Raw genomic sequence first — 17,812 nt, 5'->3', positions numbered from 1 at the left:
AGACATGTAACACTCATAAACATGTACCATCCCTCCAAGAAAAGCCTCCCCTGCTACTACTGCGTGAAATATCACTTTGTGACTGCAGAACAAAACCAAGTTGCATCGTTTTGTGTTAATGATCACAAGTGATCCTCTAATCAGCCATCTTAATGGGAACATAAGTGCTGGCCTCAGTTAAACCTGTTTTCAAGAATCTTAAACAGTGTAACATTGTTCAGAAACCTTTCAAGCTTCAACTTGCAACTTCGTATTTCTCTGAGTACCTTCACCATGGAAGAGAAGTCACTCAAAAAAGTAAGAATACAATAAAGAGAAATACTATTTAACTTATAGAATTCTTGGTAGCAGATAACAGTGTGATTTTATGCAAAAGTAGCATTAAAGAAAAAGCTCTGCAAAAGTGAAACATCTAAATCCCATCTGAAGGAAATCTAGTCCTTTAATAAATCTGTTCCAAGTTTCTTACTTATGCTCATTTCAGGGACTAAATACTTCTGGGAATAACAACTTCATCTTTCTCTTTTCTTAGAAACACAATTTTCTCTTGTAATTCTCAAATTTAGCACTAAGCATTTTTAACTTACCTAGTACAGTCCATAAAAAGATCCTTAGAAGGGTTCTTTTCCAGTCTTGCTTTACATTCATTTACTGTTTCCTGAGGTATTTCTGGCAAATGTGCTGCAGACTTAACATAATAAAAAAGAAAGGAAAGCAACACTGAAAGCATATAAATCAATAGCTAAACTAAAAGTTTTGTATTCAAGGTGAAATTAAATTTTTTAATATTGGAAAAGGAAAGGAACAGTTTGACTAAAGAGAAAATCAAGAAAGTCATATTTAAGCAAAATTTTTATTTATTTCCTGTTACAGAACAATGCATTGGAAGTTATTACAGTTGTTTACTATTCCAGTATCTGGGGAAATAATCTTGGCAATAAGTCAAATTTCTTTTTCTTTCCATAAGCCTACCACCAAAAAAGCAAGTCACCTATTTGGCTTGGCAGGATGGAAAGAAGGAGAAAGAAACACAAAGACAGGCTGGGAAACTGTTTCAAACCAGATCAAAGAAATCTGGAGGTTTTTTGAAAAAAAAAGTACATGACTTATGGCAGCCCCAAAGAAATTCTCAAAAAGATGTGGCAAATTTATATTCTATCTACTTTTAAGGCATCTTCAAGACCTTTTGTATAAGATGACCAAAACAAGAGAAGCAGAAGGAGCATCTATTCATAAAGAGCAAACATCTAATTATATACCCACAGAAAAGCTTCCACTGCATACAAAAAAAAAAAAACCAGACTCTCGATAAATGCAAAAACTCAGCTATTAATGATTACCATGAAAAATCAGAAGTAACAGAATGCTTCAGAAGAAAACAGCATTTCCCTTTTTAAAACCTGAAGCAATTCTGAAAATTTACAGCAAACTAACCAAGGCCACTCAGGAGTCTAAAAGACTTCAGACTTCTTCAGACTACAAAACTCTGAGTTAATTTAAGTTTTCTTCTAGGTGTTAAATGGAAAATAAATTGTAATTGTAGTAGTTATAAAAGCAGAAATCAGTCAAGTTTTCTGCTCAAATTGATTGAGCAGAATTTTAGAAGGCAGCACACCTCTCAGAAAAGAAAAAAATGGGATTAATGAAGTTTGGAAGTCAATTTACTAAAAACAATGCAACCACTGAGATCTCTCTATTTATCTGACACTTACAAAGTGCTTGAGAAAATATTTCACAATATATTTACCCCATTAGTGAAGTACGTCTCTAAAACTTTGAGGCCACAGTCTATGCGCTTTTCATCTGAAGATACCTCATATTCTGCCTAGGGGAATGGAATTGAAAATTATATTATGTTCAGAGCCACTTGGCATCTTTTACATGATGATAGGTAAATTTTATCATGAATAACACAATACTCCTAATATAAAAGGAACAGAAGGCTATATAGTGAAACATGTACGAGGAACAGTCCTAGGGAAAAAAACAAAGCATATGGAATTTAATCTTTGGAAAACATACAAAACCTAGAAATTGATCTAAATGCAATTACAGAAACAGCATCCTAGAGGTTAAACTAGATCAATCGCAATGAAATAGTATTTGTGTAGTATTGTAGGACAGAATGACCCAGATGTAAAACAATTAAGAGTGCAATAATCAGCTTTTTCTTCACTGTAATTTTTTCCCTTTGTGTATTATTCTTTTGTTACAGTCTTGGGTAACACCAGGATAAAACTACTTTCTACAAGCTTATAAATGAGCTCTAAACCAAACCCTACATCATTCTTTGAAAAAATAAAACTGAGTAGATACAAATTTTTTAAGTTTTTGACTTAGTAACATCTGATACTGAGATGTAGAAAAAAAGAATTGTGCAATACAGTGCATTTTCCAGATAAACAACTGGCAGCTGAACAGAGCTCCAGAAGTAGCTACTTACAGAAAAAAACCCACAACCAACAAATCATCACACAGATACTACTATTGAAAAACTCCAAAGACTCCTTACTATTCATAATTTTAAGGAATAATCTAGAAGCAGACATCAGAAGTTACAACATTTAAAGACAACACAAAATCTGAGGGAAGATGAATTACAAAAGAGCAATCTCAAACAGCAACATGTATTAGGTTCGTGAGCTGGGCCAACTCAATCAAAGCTTATTTCATATTTCAGAATGTAAATGCATGCACTCAGGAACAAAGAATACATGGCAGACTTCCAGAATGGAGGACTGTATCAAACAAAACAACAGTTGGGCATATAGGAATCTCATTGGAAATTCCACGTAATTGATCTAATCAGAAGTTATTTACCTTTATAAAGAAAACTAGAACACTAAAAAATGACAGTTCAAGAATCAAACACACATACAATACTGGAAATAACAGAATCCCTGATTTCCAGTTCTACAATTAATCACAACTCATCCACACTGACTCACTACTAAGTCATCAACATCTTTTTCTGCTGAGACATTATGGTATCACCTACTTCAGCACAGTACTCAAATCCATCAATCCAAATGCAAGCCATCATTTTTGCTAGTTCAATTTCACGACAAAAAGTCTAATGGCAAGGAAGTCTTCTGCAAGAGCAGAATCAACCTGAGCAGGTCAAAAAAGTTCATCAACCTGAAGTTCAGCAGCGCACTTAGTACCTTTAACACTAATTTCATACAAATAGTTAGGCATACTGACTTAAGTGGATAGTGCAATTTAAAAGGAAGTTTGAGAGATGGCCTTTCCAAATAATTCTGTTACTTACAGGGAAGTTGAGCTGTCACCCATTCCTTTCCCTATGTGAGTAACCTTGTCCCAAGCTAGTGAAATGAGTCACTAGACTGGATAACTCTAATTCCTCACTTTAACTTCCGTCACTTATATTCAATCATTTCACAACTCTTCTTTTTTAATCAGTAAAGCCAAGCTGACTCCAGACTTTTAGGTCACACCTTCCCAAAAACTGGAGCTTACCAGATTCAGCATTCAGTACAGGTAGACAATGTAGTATTGTACTACCTTGATCTTGGACTCCTGAAATAATCACACTGCTGAAATCACATTGCTTCATGTAAAAGAGTCAGAAAACTCTATTAACTAAGATGCAAGGATTTTCAGGCTATGACATTTCATTTTTGCAATTTTTTTTTTCCAAAAGATTAAGTCCAAAATTTCTTTAACATTTTAAAAAGCTAAACTTGGCAAAACACTACAAAAACCCCACAACCTCAGCTTTTTCTTCCTGTATTGCCTTCCCAAGAATACAAAAAAAAACCCCTCAACCCCCAAAAGAACTTGAACAAGCTTGCTGAAGTCCAGTCGACAAGAGGAACTGAGGCTAACTCAGGAACCATCTATAAGAGATAGTAAGAATTTTATCTCATATCCTTTATCTCACATCAACAGAGCATGCCAGTTTCAGATCACGAGTCACCAAATAAAGGTTATTTTGTTTCAGCGATTCCCAAGCATAATTCCTCACCCTGATTTTTCAAATGGAAGTTAAACAACAAATTTTAAAAAAAGTAAATTGTGAAACCATCCCTTACATCAGATTACCTCAGCTATGCCAGTCTTTGTTAATTCTCAGAAGTGTTGCAATCCAGACATTATAGGTTGCATATTTCAAAACAATTCAAATTTTTCAGTTAGTGAAAAACAGTTACTTCTTAGAGACAGTTTTACCTGAAAAATGACATCTGTAGAGCAAAGACACCTGCCTTACAGTCATGCCTAAGATTCATTCTCTTTCATCCCACCAAAGATTCTGCTACTCCTTATCTGAGTTTTTAAGGATTAAAATGTGTGCAGGAGTTGTAACACATCCACAGTTGTCAGTGCATTGCACTCATTAAGGACTCTGGTTTATATTCACTTCAGGAATGAAAGCTCCACTATTCTGGATTTCCATTCAATCTGTTCAGTCTCCAAATGTCAAACTAATCACTGGAATTTGGTGCTAGAACAGCTCCTGGGAGTCACAAAAATGAAACACACCTGGGAAGTAAGCCCAGTTGCACACAGACTCATTGACAAATATAAACAATTCCACTTATTTGACACTCAAATTCCTTTTTAGCTGATCTAGTGCCTCAGTTTTCACTCCCACAGGGGAAGGAAGATACAGTGAAATGGGGGGCACAGCAATAATCCCATGTACTTCCTTACACCCTGCCTCTTTCAGAGCCATCTTGCATTCCAGTATCATAGTTTGGGATGCATGCAAGCAGCAGCACTACCCTGCTTCTGTGTTCTTTGGTCATTTGTTCTCTGAATGTAAGAACAAAAATGGCTGGAATGAGAAAACCTGTTCTTTCAACAGCAATCTCAGTTTAAGACTGTATCTAATTGCTCTTGGATTAACTGTGAGGGACAAAGAATCAAAAGCTCTGAGCTATTATTCTCTCCTTTTAAGGGCTGTTTTGTGCCTGCCTAATCTTCTCATTACTTTCCCCCTCCCCAACAGGGTTTTGCACTGAGGATTTTTTACAAAATATAGCTGTGGGCCCACTTCCTTCCTCCCCTTGTTCTTCAGCATTAGATATCAAGATGTAAATATAGCAAGACTTTTTCCCTTAGTCTCTAAAAATCTGGTTTTTCTCCTTCCATAGATGGCTCTCTAAATTTCCATCTCCATTGTATTGTTTTTAATTAGCACATGCTGTGTAGCCTAGGGCTTTCCATGCAAGTTGCAACATTTTTAAGTCTGTTTATAACATTTTGAAGTCTGAGTATAGCAAGCAATATTCATAACACAGACATCCTTTCAGGCTCTAGAAGCCAAGCAGCACATCTTTCTAAAATTGTTTCTGTCTTTCCCATCATGCCCATTTCTGTAGCTCTGACCATAACAAGATGGCAGAGACTTTATAGCAAACATTAAACATCTTCCTTTAAGTAACAGAGACAATTTTTTGACACCCATCAGAAGTTACAGTTTTACAGCTGGCACAGAGTAGAACACAATATGTTTTCAAGTACGCAGCGTTAGGAAACTGAGGTGTGTCGAGAAAATTAATAAAATGGTTGTGTGCTAACCCCAGTAGGCAGCTAAACCCCACACAGGCGCTCACTCACTTTCCCCCACTAATAACCAGAAGGCGAGAGGTGAGAAATCTTGCAGCTTGAAATAAAGACAATTTGATAAAGCAAAGATGCAGGTAAAAGCAAAGCATAGTAAGAAATTAATTCATTTCTTCCCATTGGTACGAGACATTTGGCCATTTCCAGGAAAGCAGGGCTTCATTCTCATGCATAACAGCTAGCTGGAAAATTCTAACTTCCGCCCTTCCTCCTTCTTTCCCCCAGCTTTTATTGCTGAGCACAGCACAATATGGTATGGGATATTCCTTGGGCTCAGCTGTCCTGGCTGTGTCCACTCCCAACTTCTTGTGCACCATCAGCCTCCTCACTTCTAGGACAGCATAAGAAACACAAAGGCTTTGACACTGTGTAATCACTGTTCAGCAAGAACTAAAACGTCTTTGTTATCAACATTGTTTCAGTCTAAAACCCCAAATATAACACAAAATGATCTATAATGAAGAAAGTTATCCCAGCCAAAACCAGGACTAAAATCAAATATTTACATACAAGAAAATATAAGCAACTGCCTTCTGATAGCCACCGCCCATTTCTCACTGCTTACCACTGCATCCAGAAATTCAATGCATCTTTTCAAATCTGGTCTGGAATCACAGAACTGTCTGAAGAGAAGTCTTCCTATTGGTTGTTTGTCACAAAGCTGGTTATAGTCTCTTTCTGGGAAAAAAAATATAAATATCTTTATTTATTTTTATTTTTGTAATAGGATGGTCATTACTCCCGTTTAAGGTCAGAAAAACATTAGTAAAAAGAAAAGATTTTACATGAACATATTTATCAAAGATACCATAAATATGCAATGATCCCAAAGAATAGTGAAACACTCTTCAGTCACATCTGTGTTCTATAGACTATCCCATTTACTAAAAACACATTGAATTATATGCTTGAGTTTCATTTAGGTTAGGGTGCAGAAAACAACCATACTGTGAAACAGCAATACCAAAGCAAACAAAATTGTTTGGAAAAAGGGAATACAAGATAATAACAGAAAAAGTTAAAAAAACTATTACAAGACATTAAGGAAAAGGGTAAAATATATTACCATCAATTTATAACATGATTACTTTTTCTAATTCAAGGTTTTGTAAATCTATTCTTTAGGAACAGTTTCCTTTAACAAACAAGGAGCTGTGATACAGCTTTTATCTTCTCATAAATTCTCCATCATATTAGAAGTTTAATAGCTTTTTTTTTTTTTTTTTAGCATTTAGAAGCAAGACAGAATCCTTTCCATTAACAGCACCAAACTCTTACCCTTCTCTCTCAAAAGAGTCAGACAGAGCATTTATTCTACAGGCCACTCACCGATAGAGCACCGAATACCCTCACAGTGACTGACAGGGGGCAACTTCAGCATCTCTCTCCATTTTTTACTACGTCCACTCCGTTTGCCTAGAAGAAAATATGAATAATGTAAAACAAAATACTATGTCAGAATAAAATTGAACATAACCTTAACAGAATAAAATTAGGTCAGATGTACACAGATGTGTCAGACTACTTTTCATGCCTAGAAAGAAATCCATCTACAAGGACATCTAAACCAATAACAAATGTGATATAAAAGAACTTGCAAGCATTTTTTTCATGTTTCATGTAAAGTCTTTTCCAACTCAAATATTTCACATTTTGGCTGCATATGTAGAGTATCTCTGCAGAGAAAAGGCAAATATCTAGTATTTTGAAAATCACAAACAAAACTGTTACATCGAAGACAGAACCTAAAGAATTTTGAGAATTATCTCTCAACCATGGTAAAGAATGGAAGAAAATAAAGTTGAGTAACAAAATACCAAGACCAAAGTTCTTAAACACATTTTTGAATAATAAAGTTGTACTTAAATATTCTCTCTTTAAGGGCAGTAATAGTAGTAAGAGTAGACCCCACTAATAAATGAGAGGGCATAGCTCAAATACACACCATTTATTCTAGACCATACAAGGATACTGGGAAGAACTTAGCTGTTGTAAAACTTAGATATTTCCAGTGCTTCAGATTTCACAGCACTGGTATTGAATTAGTATTGATTTTAAAACACTACCACAGTATTTTTCTCAGTTTCTAAAAAAATATATCTGTGCTACATTTTCTATGTTATATTGGACTTTCAGCACACTACCTTGGCCAATTTCATTTACAGAAGACATTCATGCTTATCAAAAAAGCAAAGGTAGACACAGGAACATATACACACTTTCAGACCCATAATATTTCTGTGAAAGAGTAACTTAGTGCTGCAAAGTATTTTAAAAGATTTTACTAAGCAATATGATCAGATGCATTTCCACATGAGAGAGCAGTAGCAAATCTGCACAGAAGCTTTCTAACCGTACCAAAGCAGTACATGCTGCTAACCACAATGGGACAAAAAGGAAGGGAGTTACCCATGTAACCTGAATAGAAACTAAGCAGCAAAGGGTACCAAACTCTTTCAAAATTAAATCGTTAGGGTGAAAGGAACTACCATCTTCAGATAAGAAAATATGTATTTTAAAAAGCCCCTCTTTACTCAAACATACAGCTTCTTGAACCATTGCACCAATGCAGTTAGATCAGTCCCAGCTTAGTGTGCCTTGGTTCATATCAAATTTATTGACATCTTATTGTGCTGCTGCAACAAAACATTCTCAAATCTAGTATCCTTAGAAAGGTAAAAAAGTAAGGAATAAAACACCTATAAACACTGGGTTGTGGACATTATTTGAACTGACACCTACTCTCTAAAAAAACCCAAACTTAATCCGCACTTCATTTTCTAATAATCACTTTGCAGGTCATTTGCCTTCCAAAAAGTTTTATAATACAAAATATGGAATCTACTTCCCACCCCATATTTCAAGCAGTACCAGAACTAAGAACGAGGCTGTAATTACCAGCATCATTAAAACACTATTTTAACTCTATTTTGACTATTTTAACAAAATATTTTTGATCTTAAAAAGAAGTTGAATATATATTTGAAGAAAATCAAATGACACAAAGCATACAGCCTTTCTAAGAGAAACTGAACACAAAGAATATCAAGGGATATTAACATAGATAGCCTATACACATACATTGAATAACAACGCCTGGGTATAGATTATGTGATCATGAAAAACAATGTATAGCCATGCAACTGAAAAATAAACTAAGCTGCAAGGTCCACAGAAGTTACATTTCTTCTGTTAGAAACTGTCCAGACTCAATTGTGCATGACACTATACAATCAGTACTGATCAAGAATGATAAAGCGAACCCAAATTCATATCACAATGCTGTCTGGAAAATGTAAAATGAACTGTGATATATATCAAGAATACCATCTTCTGAAGCACTGTCAAGGAAAAAACCCAACCCATCCCAACCCAAAAAAAAAGGAGAGGTTCACTCGTGCATCATACTTCAAGTCCAACACAAAAAGTGCTGTATTTGCCCAAATATTTGGCCAGTTACTTACAATGTGACCATTATGAACTTCATTTTACAAAAAAAGACCACATATTAGAATGCAACTGAATTCACCATCCTACAGAAGTCAATAAAGGCTACATATAATTTATTAATGATACACAAGAATCAAGTGCTTAGCCGTATCAGCTAAATCAACATGCTCTCATTTTTCTCTGAACTGAATGTTCTTGTATTTACAGCAAATGCACTGAAAAAGTCTGTAGGTCCCAGTAATGTAAAGAGCCACTTCTGGTAAAAGTTAAGGCAGGAGGCCAATTTGTTTGTCACATTATTCCCTAATTGCAAAACCCTTTTCCATTTCTGAGGCAGTTTAAAAGAAGTATCAAACCAAATTATAACAGTTGTGGTTTGAAAGTGTCTTAATATTGATTTCAGAGCTTCTATTCTGGATCTCATTCTAAAACACTTCAGTTAAAATTCTTCCAGAAGGACCAACAGCTCACTTTCCAACAGAACAGCCAAAAAGCCATCAGGTTAAGGTGCTTTCTGGTTGACCTCTGCGGCGCAGATGAATTACCGCTTTTGCCTCTTTCAGATGGAATCACTGCTAAGAGCAATGTCCAGCTTGAAGCAACTCATCTTGTACAAAGAAAAGGGTGGATGCAGCAATATACCATTACAGTGAAGAGAAACTTGAATTACATTTTCAGGTACACAAGAAGCTTACCTTTTCCTCCTCCACAAGTTACTTCTTAGAGTTACAATTTCAACATTGAACTCTTTTCCCATTTTTGCTTCTTAAAAAGATACGTACTAAATTCAGTTAGATCACTGCACTAGAATATGGTATGGGCAAAATGTTTAGATGTTTTATTTCAACTTTTTTTTTAAACTTCAGAGAAATATTTGAAAAATGTATGTAAGGCAATGTAGTTGGCTTATTCATCAGTAAAACCACAACTAGTTGCAAAAAAAGAAACTGCTGTAGCTGCAACCTATGTCAAGAAATAAGAATATGTTTCAAATCCTCAGATGCACTTCTCAAAGCCACAGAGATTTTCCTTGCAGACCTGATCTGCAGACTGACTCTCATTTCAGTGAGCACAATGTTCACTGACTATTATTAAGACCATTTTCCTTGAGACAAAAAATTTGTATTCTGTCATGCAGAATCCTACTTTACTGGCTACTACACTGACACTGAGATTCTGGCATGGAGTTTTTTGGGGACATCTGTGCTTCAGCTCTCCCTGTACAGGGCAAGCACCGTGTGTCTGAGGCTGAGAAGCACTGAGAGGCTGAGAATCACACAGCTCTATAGCACTCGGGTGCACGATTGCTACAACTTCATTCTTGCAAAACTGATTCCACAAACCAGATTGTCCGATACCAGCTGAGAAATTCATGCTAGACCACACCCAGATAAGCTCTGAAAGCCTAAGACTGCAACAAGATGACAACCTACAGCACGCCTTTAGTGTATAAATCAAATCAATTGGTTCAAAGAAAAATGCAAAACAATTGATGCAGGAGCTCTACATCATCTACACTGAGACCCATGAAAATAAGCCGGGTACATACACTGCCTTAAAATATGTCTTTCCCATAGCAGAGGCCATTGCAGGCAAGTTTCCTAATAGATTTAAAACTCACATGAATTCAAATGTTCTCCTAGTTTCAGACACATTTTCCTTCAAACCACTCACAATAAAAAAAATCACAAAAATTCACAAAAAAAAAAAATCAAAACATTCCATTTAACTACGGCCTTATGCTATACAGACATTTATAAACACTGTCCATTGGGTAACAAATTTTGATTTTATGCCCTTACTGGGCAAGATCCACCTTGAAGACACAAAACAGTGCAGAATTAATACCTCAGCTTCTCAGATCAGACCGTAACACTGGAATAGCACCAAGCTCAGATTAGAGGACAAGTTCACACTTACCATCACTTGAGGAAGGCTGTCATGCTTTCAATTCTAGAGACAGCTCATAAGGTTTGGGGGGTCACCACAACCTTCTCCTTTCAGCAGGTCAGATATATTTTCTGACATCTCTGTTCCTTCAAAAACACACCTGGCCACAGCTTAACAGCTACATTAAACAGAGTGGCGATGCTTTTCTATGGAGAAAGATTTTTTTTTTCTGCAGACATATGATAAATACAATCTGGCCAGTTCTCAGTAAACTTACAAGAATCACCTGGCTGAAAATTCAGGTTTCAGCACAAGGTTAGCACCTAACTCACCAACATTACAAAGGCCAAGGTACTTCTGAACGCAAACAGAAGCAAAAATGTAAGTAGTATAATAAATAAACAAAAGATATCTATAGATTACAGATTGTTATGGCATTTATAATAGTCCTCACATTCCTGGATTCAAGTACACGGAGTTGGACTTCAGCAAGGTAATACTCGAGTGCTCTCGCTCATCTGACTGTCAAGACAGTAACACTGCAAGCAGTTAAAAGCCCAGCTCTCTACGTGAACATTTGTGCCGTTTGTTTACGTGCACAATCATTTATTGTTCCCACAGCTATAAGCACTCGAACAACTGGTTCTTCACACGGGCTCTCTATCCAGCTCCAGTGATCATGTGCACATGTAGGAATGCCAGTGCACACACGCTGTACAGCCTCTGCACCCCACCAATTAGGTGTGGAATAGAAAGCTTGTATCAACTCAAGTAAATGTAACTGATCTGAACCAAAATTTATTAATGTATTCTCACAGTCAAACAATGTAACACCTGTGCATACCTGTCATTTTGAGATGTCTATAACAAATCAAGGAACGGGGCTTACTAAGGGAAAAAAACACCAGGAACATTGCAATTTTACAGTCAACTCAACAAACAAGGATTTTTTTATCATGCTAGTACACCAAGAGTGCAACAGATATTAAAGAAATAAAATCCCTTTAAGCTGATTGTGAAACCTCTATTGTAATAGCCACATTTGAAATAAGCAAAGCACCAGCGTGTATCAATAACTAGACCTCTCATGTTGTGTTTATTTAGTAAATGTAATTATTTAAGATTCCAACATGCCCACATGCATTCTTCTTACAGTTCATTAAATAAAGGACAAAAAGGCAGACATTGTGCATAATTCTGTACAAACACAGGAAGACATGTTTCCTGCCACAATGAGTTTACAGCAATTTAAAGCACAATGCAATAAGAGTGCAATAGAACATAGGAGGTAAATGAGGGAAGAACTGATAACAATTAAAAGCAACTACAAAAACTCTCGGCACTCTCATGTTAAAATGCATATCTGCTGCTGGTAGACTTTCTGGGTATGACTGTCCCTTGCTTTCCCCCTTGTCCATACCCCTGAAATAATTAAAGAATTTAGTTCAGTTCAACAAATTAGAGTGATCTGAGCAATCTCTACAGAATTATCTTCCTAGTTACAAACACACACAAAATAGAATATCTTCCTTGTATCATCAACACTATACTGAATTATTACCTTATACTGCAAGCAAAAGTGGGATTTATTTTGCTTACAGAATTATTCCAATTGCTTTCAAGCCTAGACAGATAAAAATCACTACTTGAGTGGACTGCTTATTTTCTGTGAAGAGTATTTCATTACAACAATTTCGATACTGAAACAAGTATCTTGCAGGATTCACTTAAGCCAAACTGTGACCACATTCTGCTACTGACAGGTTCCTTCCTTCTAAATCTATCCTTGGACAGCACCCATCAATTATCAAATCTGCAGGAGCTTACTGATCCATCTGAAAACTAACTTTGGGAAGAAAACCCCAAACCCAAAACACACAGCAACATAAGGAAAAAAAACACCTCAAAACCCCACACACCCTAGATTGGTTCATGGATCCAGCTGGAAACTACCTCAACCATTCTGCAACCACAGGCTAGAACCATACAGCCAAGAGCTGGGGGGAAATTTGCTTGAGGCATGACCTTAATTTAGCCAAAATCAATCATGACACAGAGGATATTCTATGCATAACAGCAGACACAATTCTCACTCCCAAACTGCTCCTGCCATAGCAGTACAAATGAATTTTAAAGTGGATGCAAATGGGCCAGGTATGTTTAAAATGTACTCTTGGCGTGGATCCTCATGTGGAATAAACTGCCACTGACTTCAAAGGAACAATGTCTCTACCCTGTGGGTGTATTTTTTTGAGACTATTACTTAAGGCAATGAAAAAAGAAAGGCTCCTAAGCAGTTTAAAACATACAGGGATTAATTTCTTTCCTTCCCAACATCACAGACTATGTGTGGGATGCTGAAATGAATTCGGGGCTTGCATATATTCAAAGGATTTACTGGGAGTGACTGAAATAAAAGCAGAAGATATAAAGAGAAAAGTGAATATAAAATAAAAATTGGGAGTGAGGGAACTTTCTTTTTGTTTTTTTCCCAGAATAACCTTGTTTATATTTATTATTTCTCTCCATTTATGGGACAAATTCTTCAATATCCTTCAAGAGATACTAATTTCAAATATTTTTCTGCTGGGAAAAAAATGAATGTGTTAATTCCTCTGCTCTTGTACACAACTAGAAAACATACTTCTCCACATATATATACACTACTCTTTTACACATAAAGATGTGAGTAAGGAGAACATGGAATAGCTGGTGTGAAAGCTTGCAGTCTCAGTTCATATATCACTATCACTTAACACTTACCTGGTTTTGTATCTCAGTTCCTGCACTTCAGCACTCATAAGATCAACTTTGAGTTTGCTTTATAATCTCTTGTTTTTCTACTGAGTCACTTGTGCTTGTTCCACCACTGGGTTCACCTTAAAAGGAAGTTTTCCCTTTTTCTTTCCCACATACAGGTTTCTCCCAAAAACTGATATACGCACAAGAGGGAAGAGCTGGATTGACACAGAGGACCACTTAACCCAGGGAGCTGGGACAGGGAATCCCAAAACACCTTGCACTGCAGCTGAACTGCAGTTTTCATCTGAAGGCAGATCCCTCCATGGACACGTCAGCTTTCAGCACAAGCAGGTCAACTGACAAACTGGACAAGGAAAGAAAAACTTCCAGTATAGCTCCTGACTCCTAAATCTTTCACCCATGATGTACCAAAGGGTACTCTGTGTCATCATATCATCTTCTAGTTGTAGGTACATTCAAGAATCATATATTATGTTATCACTAACACCCACATGTGCAAAGAACTGGGACTTGATTATTTACCAAATTGATTTAAAAGAAGATAAGGAATCCTGACGGTTTCCCTTCTTCACATAAAGAAGTGTTGTAGAACACTGTCTCTAGCAGAAGTTGCTAGAGACATTACAAGTCTTTAATGAAAAGAGACAAGCTTCTATTAAAATAGTGTTTTATTAAAAGCTACGAACATCCTCTTACAGACAAAATTTAAAGTTTTGAGGCGGGGGGGAGCTGGGGTTTCATATGACCTGAAAAATGGAATTAGTAAACTCCTATAAACAGATGTTATCCTCATACAAATTGAATTAGAAGATTCACGCCTCTAATGAAATGAATCAACAGTAAGACTCTTAGTGAGAAGGTAGAAGGTAAGTAGTCTAGAAACAGACAGCAACAGCACTTTATTGAATAGGAGAAGAAAGTAGCAGGAAAATACTCATTTTACCTGAGTTCCTCACTCTCTAATAACATAGATCAAATTTACCTTCTACGCATCAAACCATATTTAAACAGTAGACATGAACCTGGCTGTTCAAGCTGTGCTGATTCTGCACTCCTACAAATGTAAAATCCAAATGATATTCATATCCTAACAACACTCACATGCAGAACTATTAGAGTACCTAAAATTAGAAGAAAATTATGTGTACAAATCTGGGATCATGATTTTGATTCTTAAGTCTGGTTTATATGCTCAGGTAAGATTTGGTGTTTTTTATTGGGGATTTCTGAATTCTCATTAGGCATCTGCCATGGTCTTTCACCATAAGTGGACAGGTACACAACATCTTTTATTCAGTTTCTATATTTGCAAAATGAAAATGACATATCTCTGGGGTTAAAAGACTTTGTAAGATGTATTCAAAGGTACAACCTCTTACTACTCTCATCTTCATCAAAAAAGAGTCTCAAGTTAGACTGAGACTAACCCATGTAAGCCGTAATTAAACCTCACTGATTTCTTCTGACATGCACGGCAAACAAAAAACAAGAGCACAGTAGTTTACATGTTATTTTATTTGCTGTTACAACTGATATATTTATCCAGATGAACACCTCTTACCCACACTGAGGAGAAGGATTACTGATGTGGCTCAAGCCTGTGCATGAAAATAAGTGCAGCTGCTATTGTATATTAGCTTTGGATTTTACTTTCTTCCACAACAAACACTAATTCTGGACTTTTCCATGCACCTCTCCATACACTATACAGTGAGATAATAGAAATGTGGGAAGGAAAGTAATTTGAAAGTCTGCTCTTCTGTCCCAGCTGTGAGGCCCTTTAGCAAAGAATACATTTCAGTAAAACATCTATCTCACACACTAACATTGCAAATTGCCTTGCAGTCTATCAGGCACACAAGAATAGAGCTGGGACAGGGATTTTATGGAATGGTCTTGACAGATGGAGTAAACCAGACATCCCCAGACCAGCCAGAGCACGCAACAGACAGAAAATACTTTCATTTCAAGGAGTGTTTTGAAAAATGTGACATAAAAAGTACCCCATGCACAGGGATCGAGACCTGAAAAGGTAAAAGACCTTCTACCAATTGATTAATGGAGTTCTAGAGTTTCAAAGACAGAATTCACATTTTTTGTGCATGCTTACATAACAGAGCCCAGGCCAATTGAAGGTACAAGGAGAGTAACAGATTATTACCATTACTTTTATAAGCTTCACATCAGGTAGAACTGATCTTCACATCAGCTGCTCTCAGACTTTCATTTAGTTCATTAAAATATCTTGTTTGGTCAGTTCTACCACTATAATTTATTTTAAACATAGCGAAACCTTAACCAAAGAGGCAGCCTGACATTAAGCAGCCACTTAAAAGCCTCTGCAGATTACCACTCCGCTCTTTGTGGTGAGGGTTTGGGCACAGTAAAGTTTTGAGCCAGATTCCACTTTCCCTTCATTTCTCAGATCACTCCAATGCAAATTCCAAATACAGGCAGCACCACCACAGACATGTTACCGTCAGTGAAACCAGCCAAAACATGTCCTCTAGATTGAGGTGGTCTCTTCAGCTAAGGTTGGAAAATGGCCCAAAATTGTGATCACTGTTCTGTTTTTTAAACCCCACTTCAAAGTCAAAAAGCTGATTTTCCTCTCTTGCTGCTTAAGGCAAATTTAACTGGATACACATATGGCGAAAGTGCCAAACCCATTTAGAGTTGGAGGAACTTGCAAAACATACAGAGGCAGATTCTGCTGTTCTTACTCACTTTAAACAGCTCCAGCTTAACTAATGGGACTTCTCAACACAATTAAGACAAGCAGGATCCAATCCAAAAGAATATGCACATTTCATAGCTGAAAAACATACTCTGCACAAAGTACACTGGTAATCTGGGGAGACTTTCAAGTGGCCATTTAATGGACAGTTATATACACGAAAAAGCAGTAGGACAATCTTAGTTCAGGATGGATTTTTTAAACAGCAACCACGTGCTATACTAAAACTAATTATTTGCCCAAAGCGTTTGTTAGTTGAGGGGAGGAATCTTCAACTCAAGGTGTTCTAGGGAGTCAAACTGTAAGTGTCAATCCAATGGAAAATAGCACACTTTTGTATCAGGATAATACAAAATATTCGACTGCAAAGTACAGGTCTCATTCAACAGCTACGTTTTTCTCAGGCAGGAATTTCAGCAAGATGGAGTGCAAGGTTTTTCCAGAGAAGATTTATGTCACTTTATCCTTTATATCCATATGCATATATATTTATAAGCAAACTGAGAACCACAGATTAACGACCTTTTTAAAACATCCGGTAAAAACACTATTAGAATCAAGAAGGGGTGTTTTTTTCAGAAGAAAGCCACAAGCCAGTAACTCCAAACAGATCCCGCCGGGGGAGCAGGGCAGGTGCCTCGGGGCACTGCCCGGGACTCACTACCCGCCCCGGGAGGGCTCCTGCCGCCACCCCGAGGGGTCCCCGCCCCGCCCGGACCCCCTGCCCAGCAGCCTCTCCTCCCTCCCAGCTTCTCCTCCTCCATCACTTCCTCTCCCCCTCCTCGCGGGCCCCTTTCCCCCTCACCTCAGACCCTTTTCCTCCCCAACATACGTCCTCAGCCCGCCCCGCCTCGTCCTCCCGCTTCTCCTCCCTCTTCGCCTCGCCCCGCAGCTCTCACCCTCCCGGGCTTTCAGCAGCACCGTGTTGGCCACGATGTTCTCGATTTCCATGGTCGGGGGCTCCTTCCTCTCAGGGCAGCCGGAGAGGGGGCCGCCCCTACAGCCTCCTTCGCCCCCTCCTCCAGCCCCGCCACCGCCGCGGCGCCAAGCCTCGGCTCATCCGGCCCCGGAGGACCTCAGCACTGTGCTCGCCTCTTCCCCATCACCCGCTGCTCGCCGCGGCACCGCGCTCCCCCTCCCCGAGGGCGGAGACGGGTAGCGGGCAGCGCCCGCCCGCCCCGGCCATGGCTCCTCCGCCCGCCTCAGGCAGCACCGCCCCTGCGCCGCCACTAGGGACTACGAGTCCCAGCAGGCAGAGCGCGGTATGTATTAAGGACATGCACGCGATGTCCGGTGAGCCTGCTGGGATATGTAGTGTATCAAACCTTCCCCAGCCTCGTCCCAAAGCGGGCGGGGAGAAGAGCGGTAAATATCGCGGTACTT

At 38.0% G+C, this 17,812-nt stretch overlaps 1 protein-coding gene across 2 annotated transcripts in view; it reads right to left on the bottom strand.

Annotated features, from left to right (window-relative positions):
- The window catches only part of GRK4 (G protein-coupled receptor kinase 4), a 39,403-nt gene extending 21,798 nt beyond the window's left edge, over positions 1-17,605 (bottom strand). For both annotated transcript variants that reach the window (XR_004240095.1, XM_032108773.1), the window contains exons 1-5: positions 17,329-17,605; positions 6,919-7,005; positions 6,155-6,267; positions 1,748-1,825; positions 588-688 (exon numbers count right to left, since the gene is read on the bottom strand). Coding sequence is in view for 1 of the 2 variants with exons in the window: in XM_032108773.1 (XP_031964664.1) it covers positions 588-688; positions 1,748-1,825; positions 6,155-6,267; positions 6,919-7,005; positions 17,329-17,380 (431 nt within the window). In the remaining variant the exon portion in view is untranslated. The remainder of the gene's footprint in view (positions 1-587; positions 689-1,747; positions 1,826-6,154; positions 6,268-6,918; positions 7,006-17,328) is intronic.
- Between the last annotated feature and the right edge of the window lie 207 nt (positions 17,606-17,812).

The sequence above is a fragment of the Corvus moneduloides genome, chromosome 5, assembly GCF_009650955.1.
Source record: "Corvus moneduloides isolate bCorMon1 chromosome 5, bCorMon1.pri, whole genome shotgun sequence".
Taxonomy (NCBI): Eukaryota; Metazoa; Chordata; class Aves; order Passeriformes; family Corvidae; genus Corvus; species Corvus moneduloides.
The sequence above is the reverse complement of the archived record's forward strand: the minus strand, read 5'-3'. Positions and strand labels throughout refer to the sequence as shown.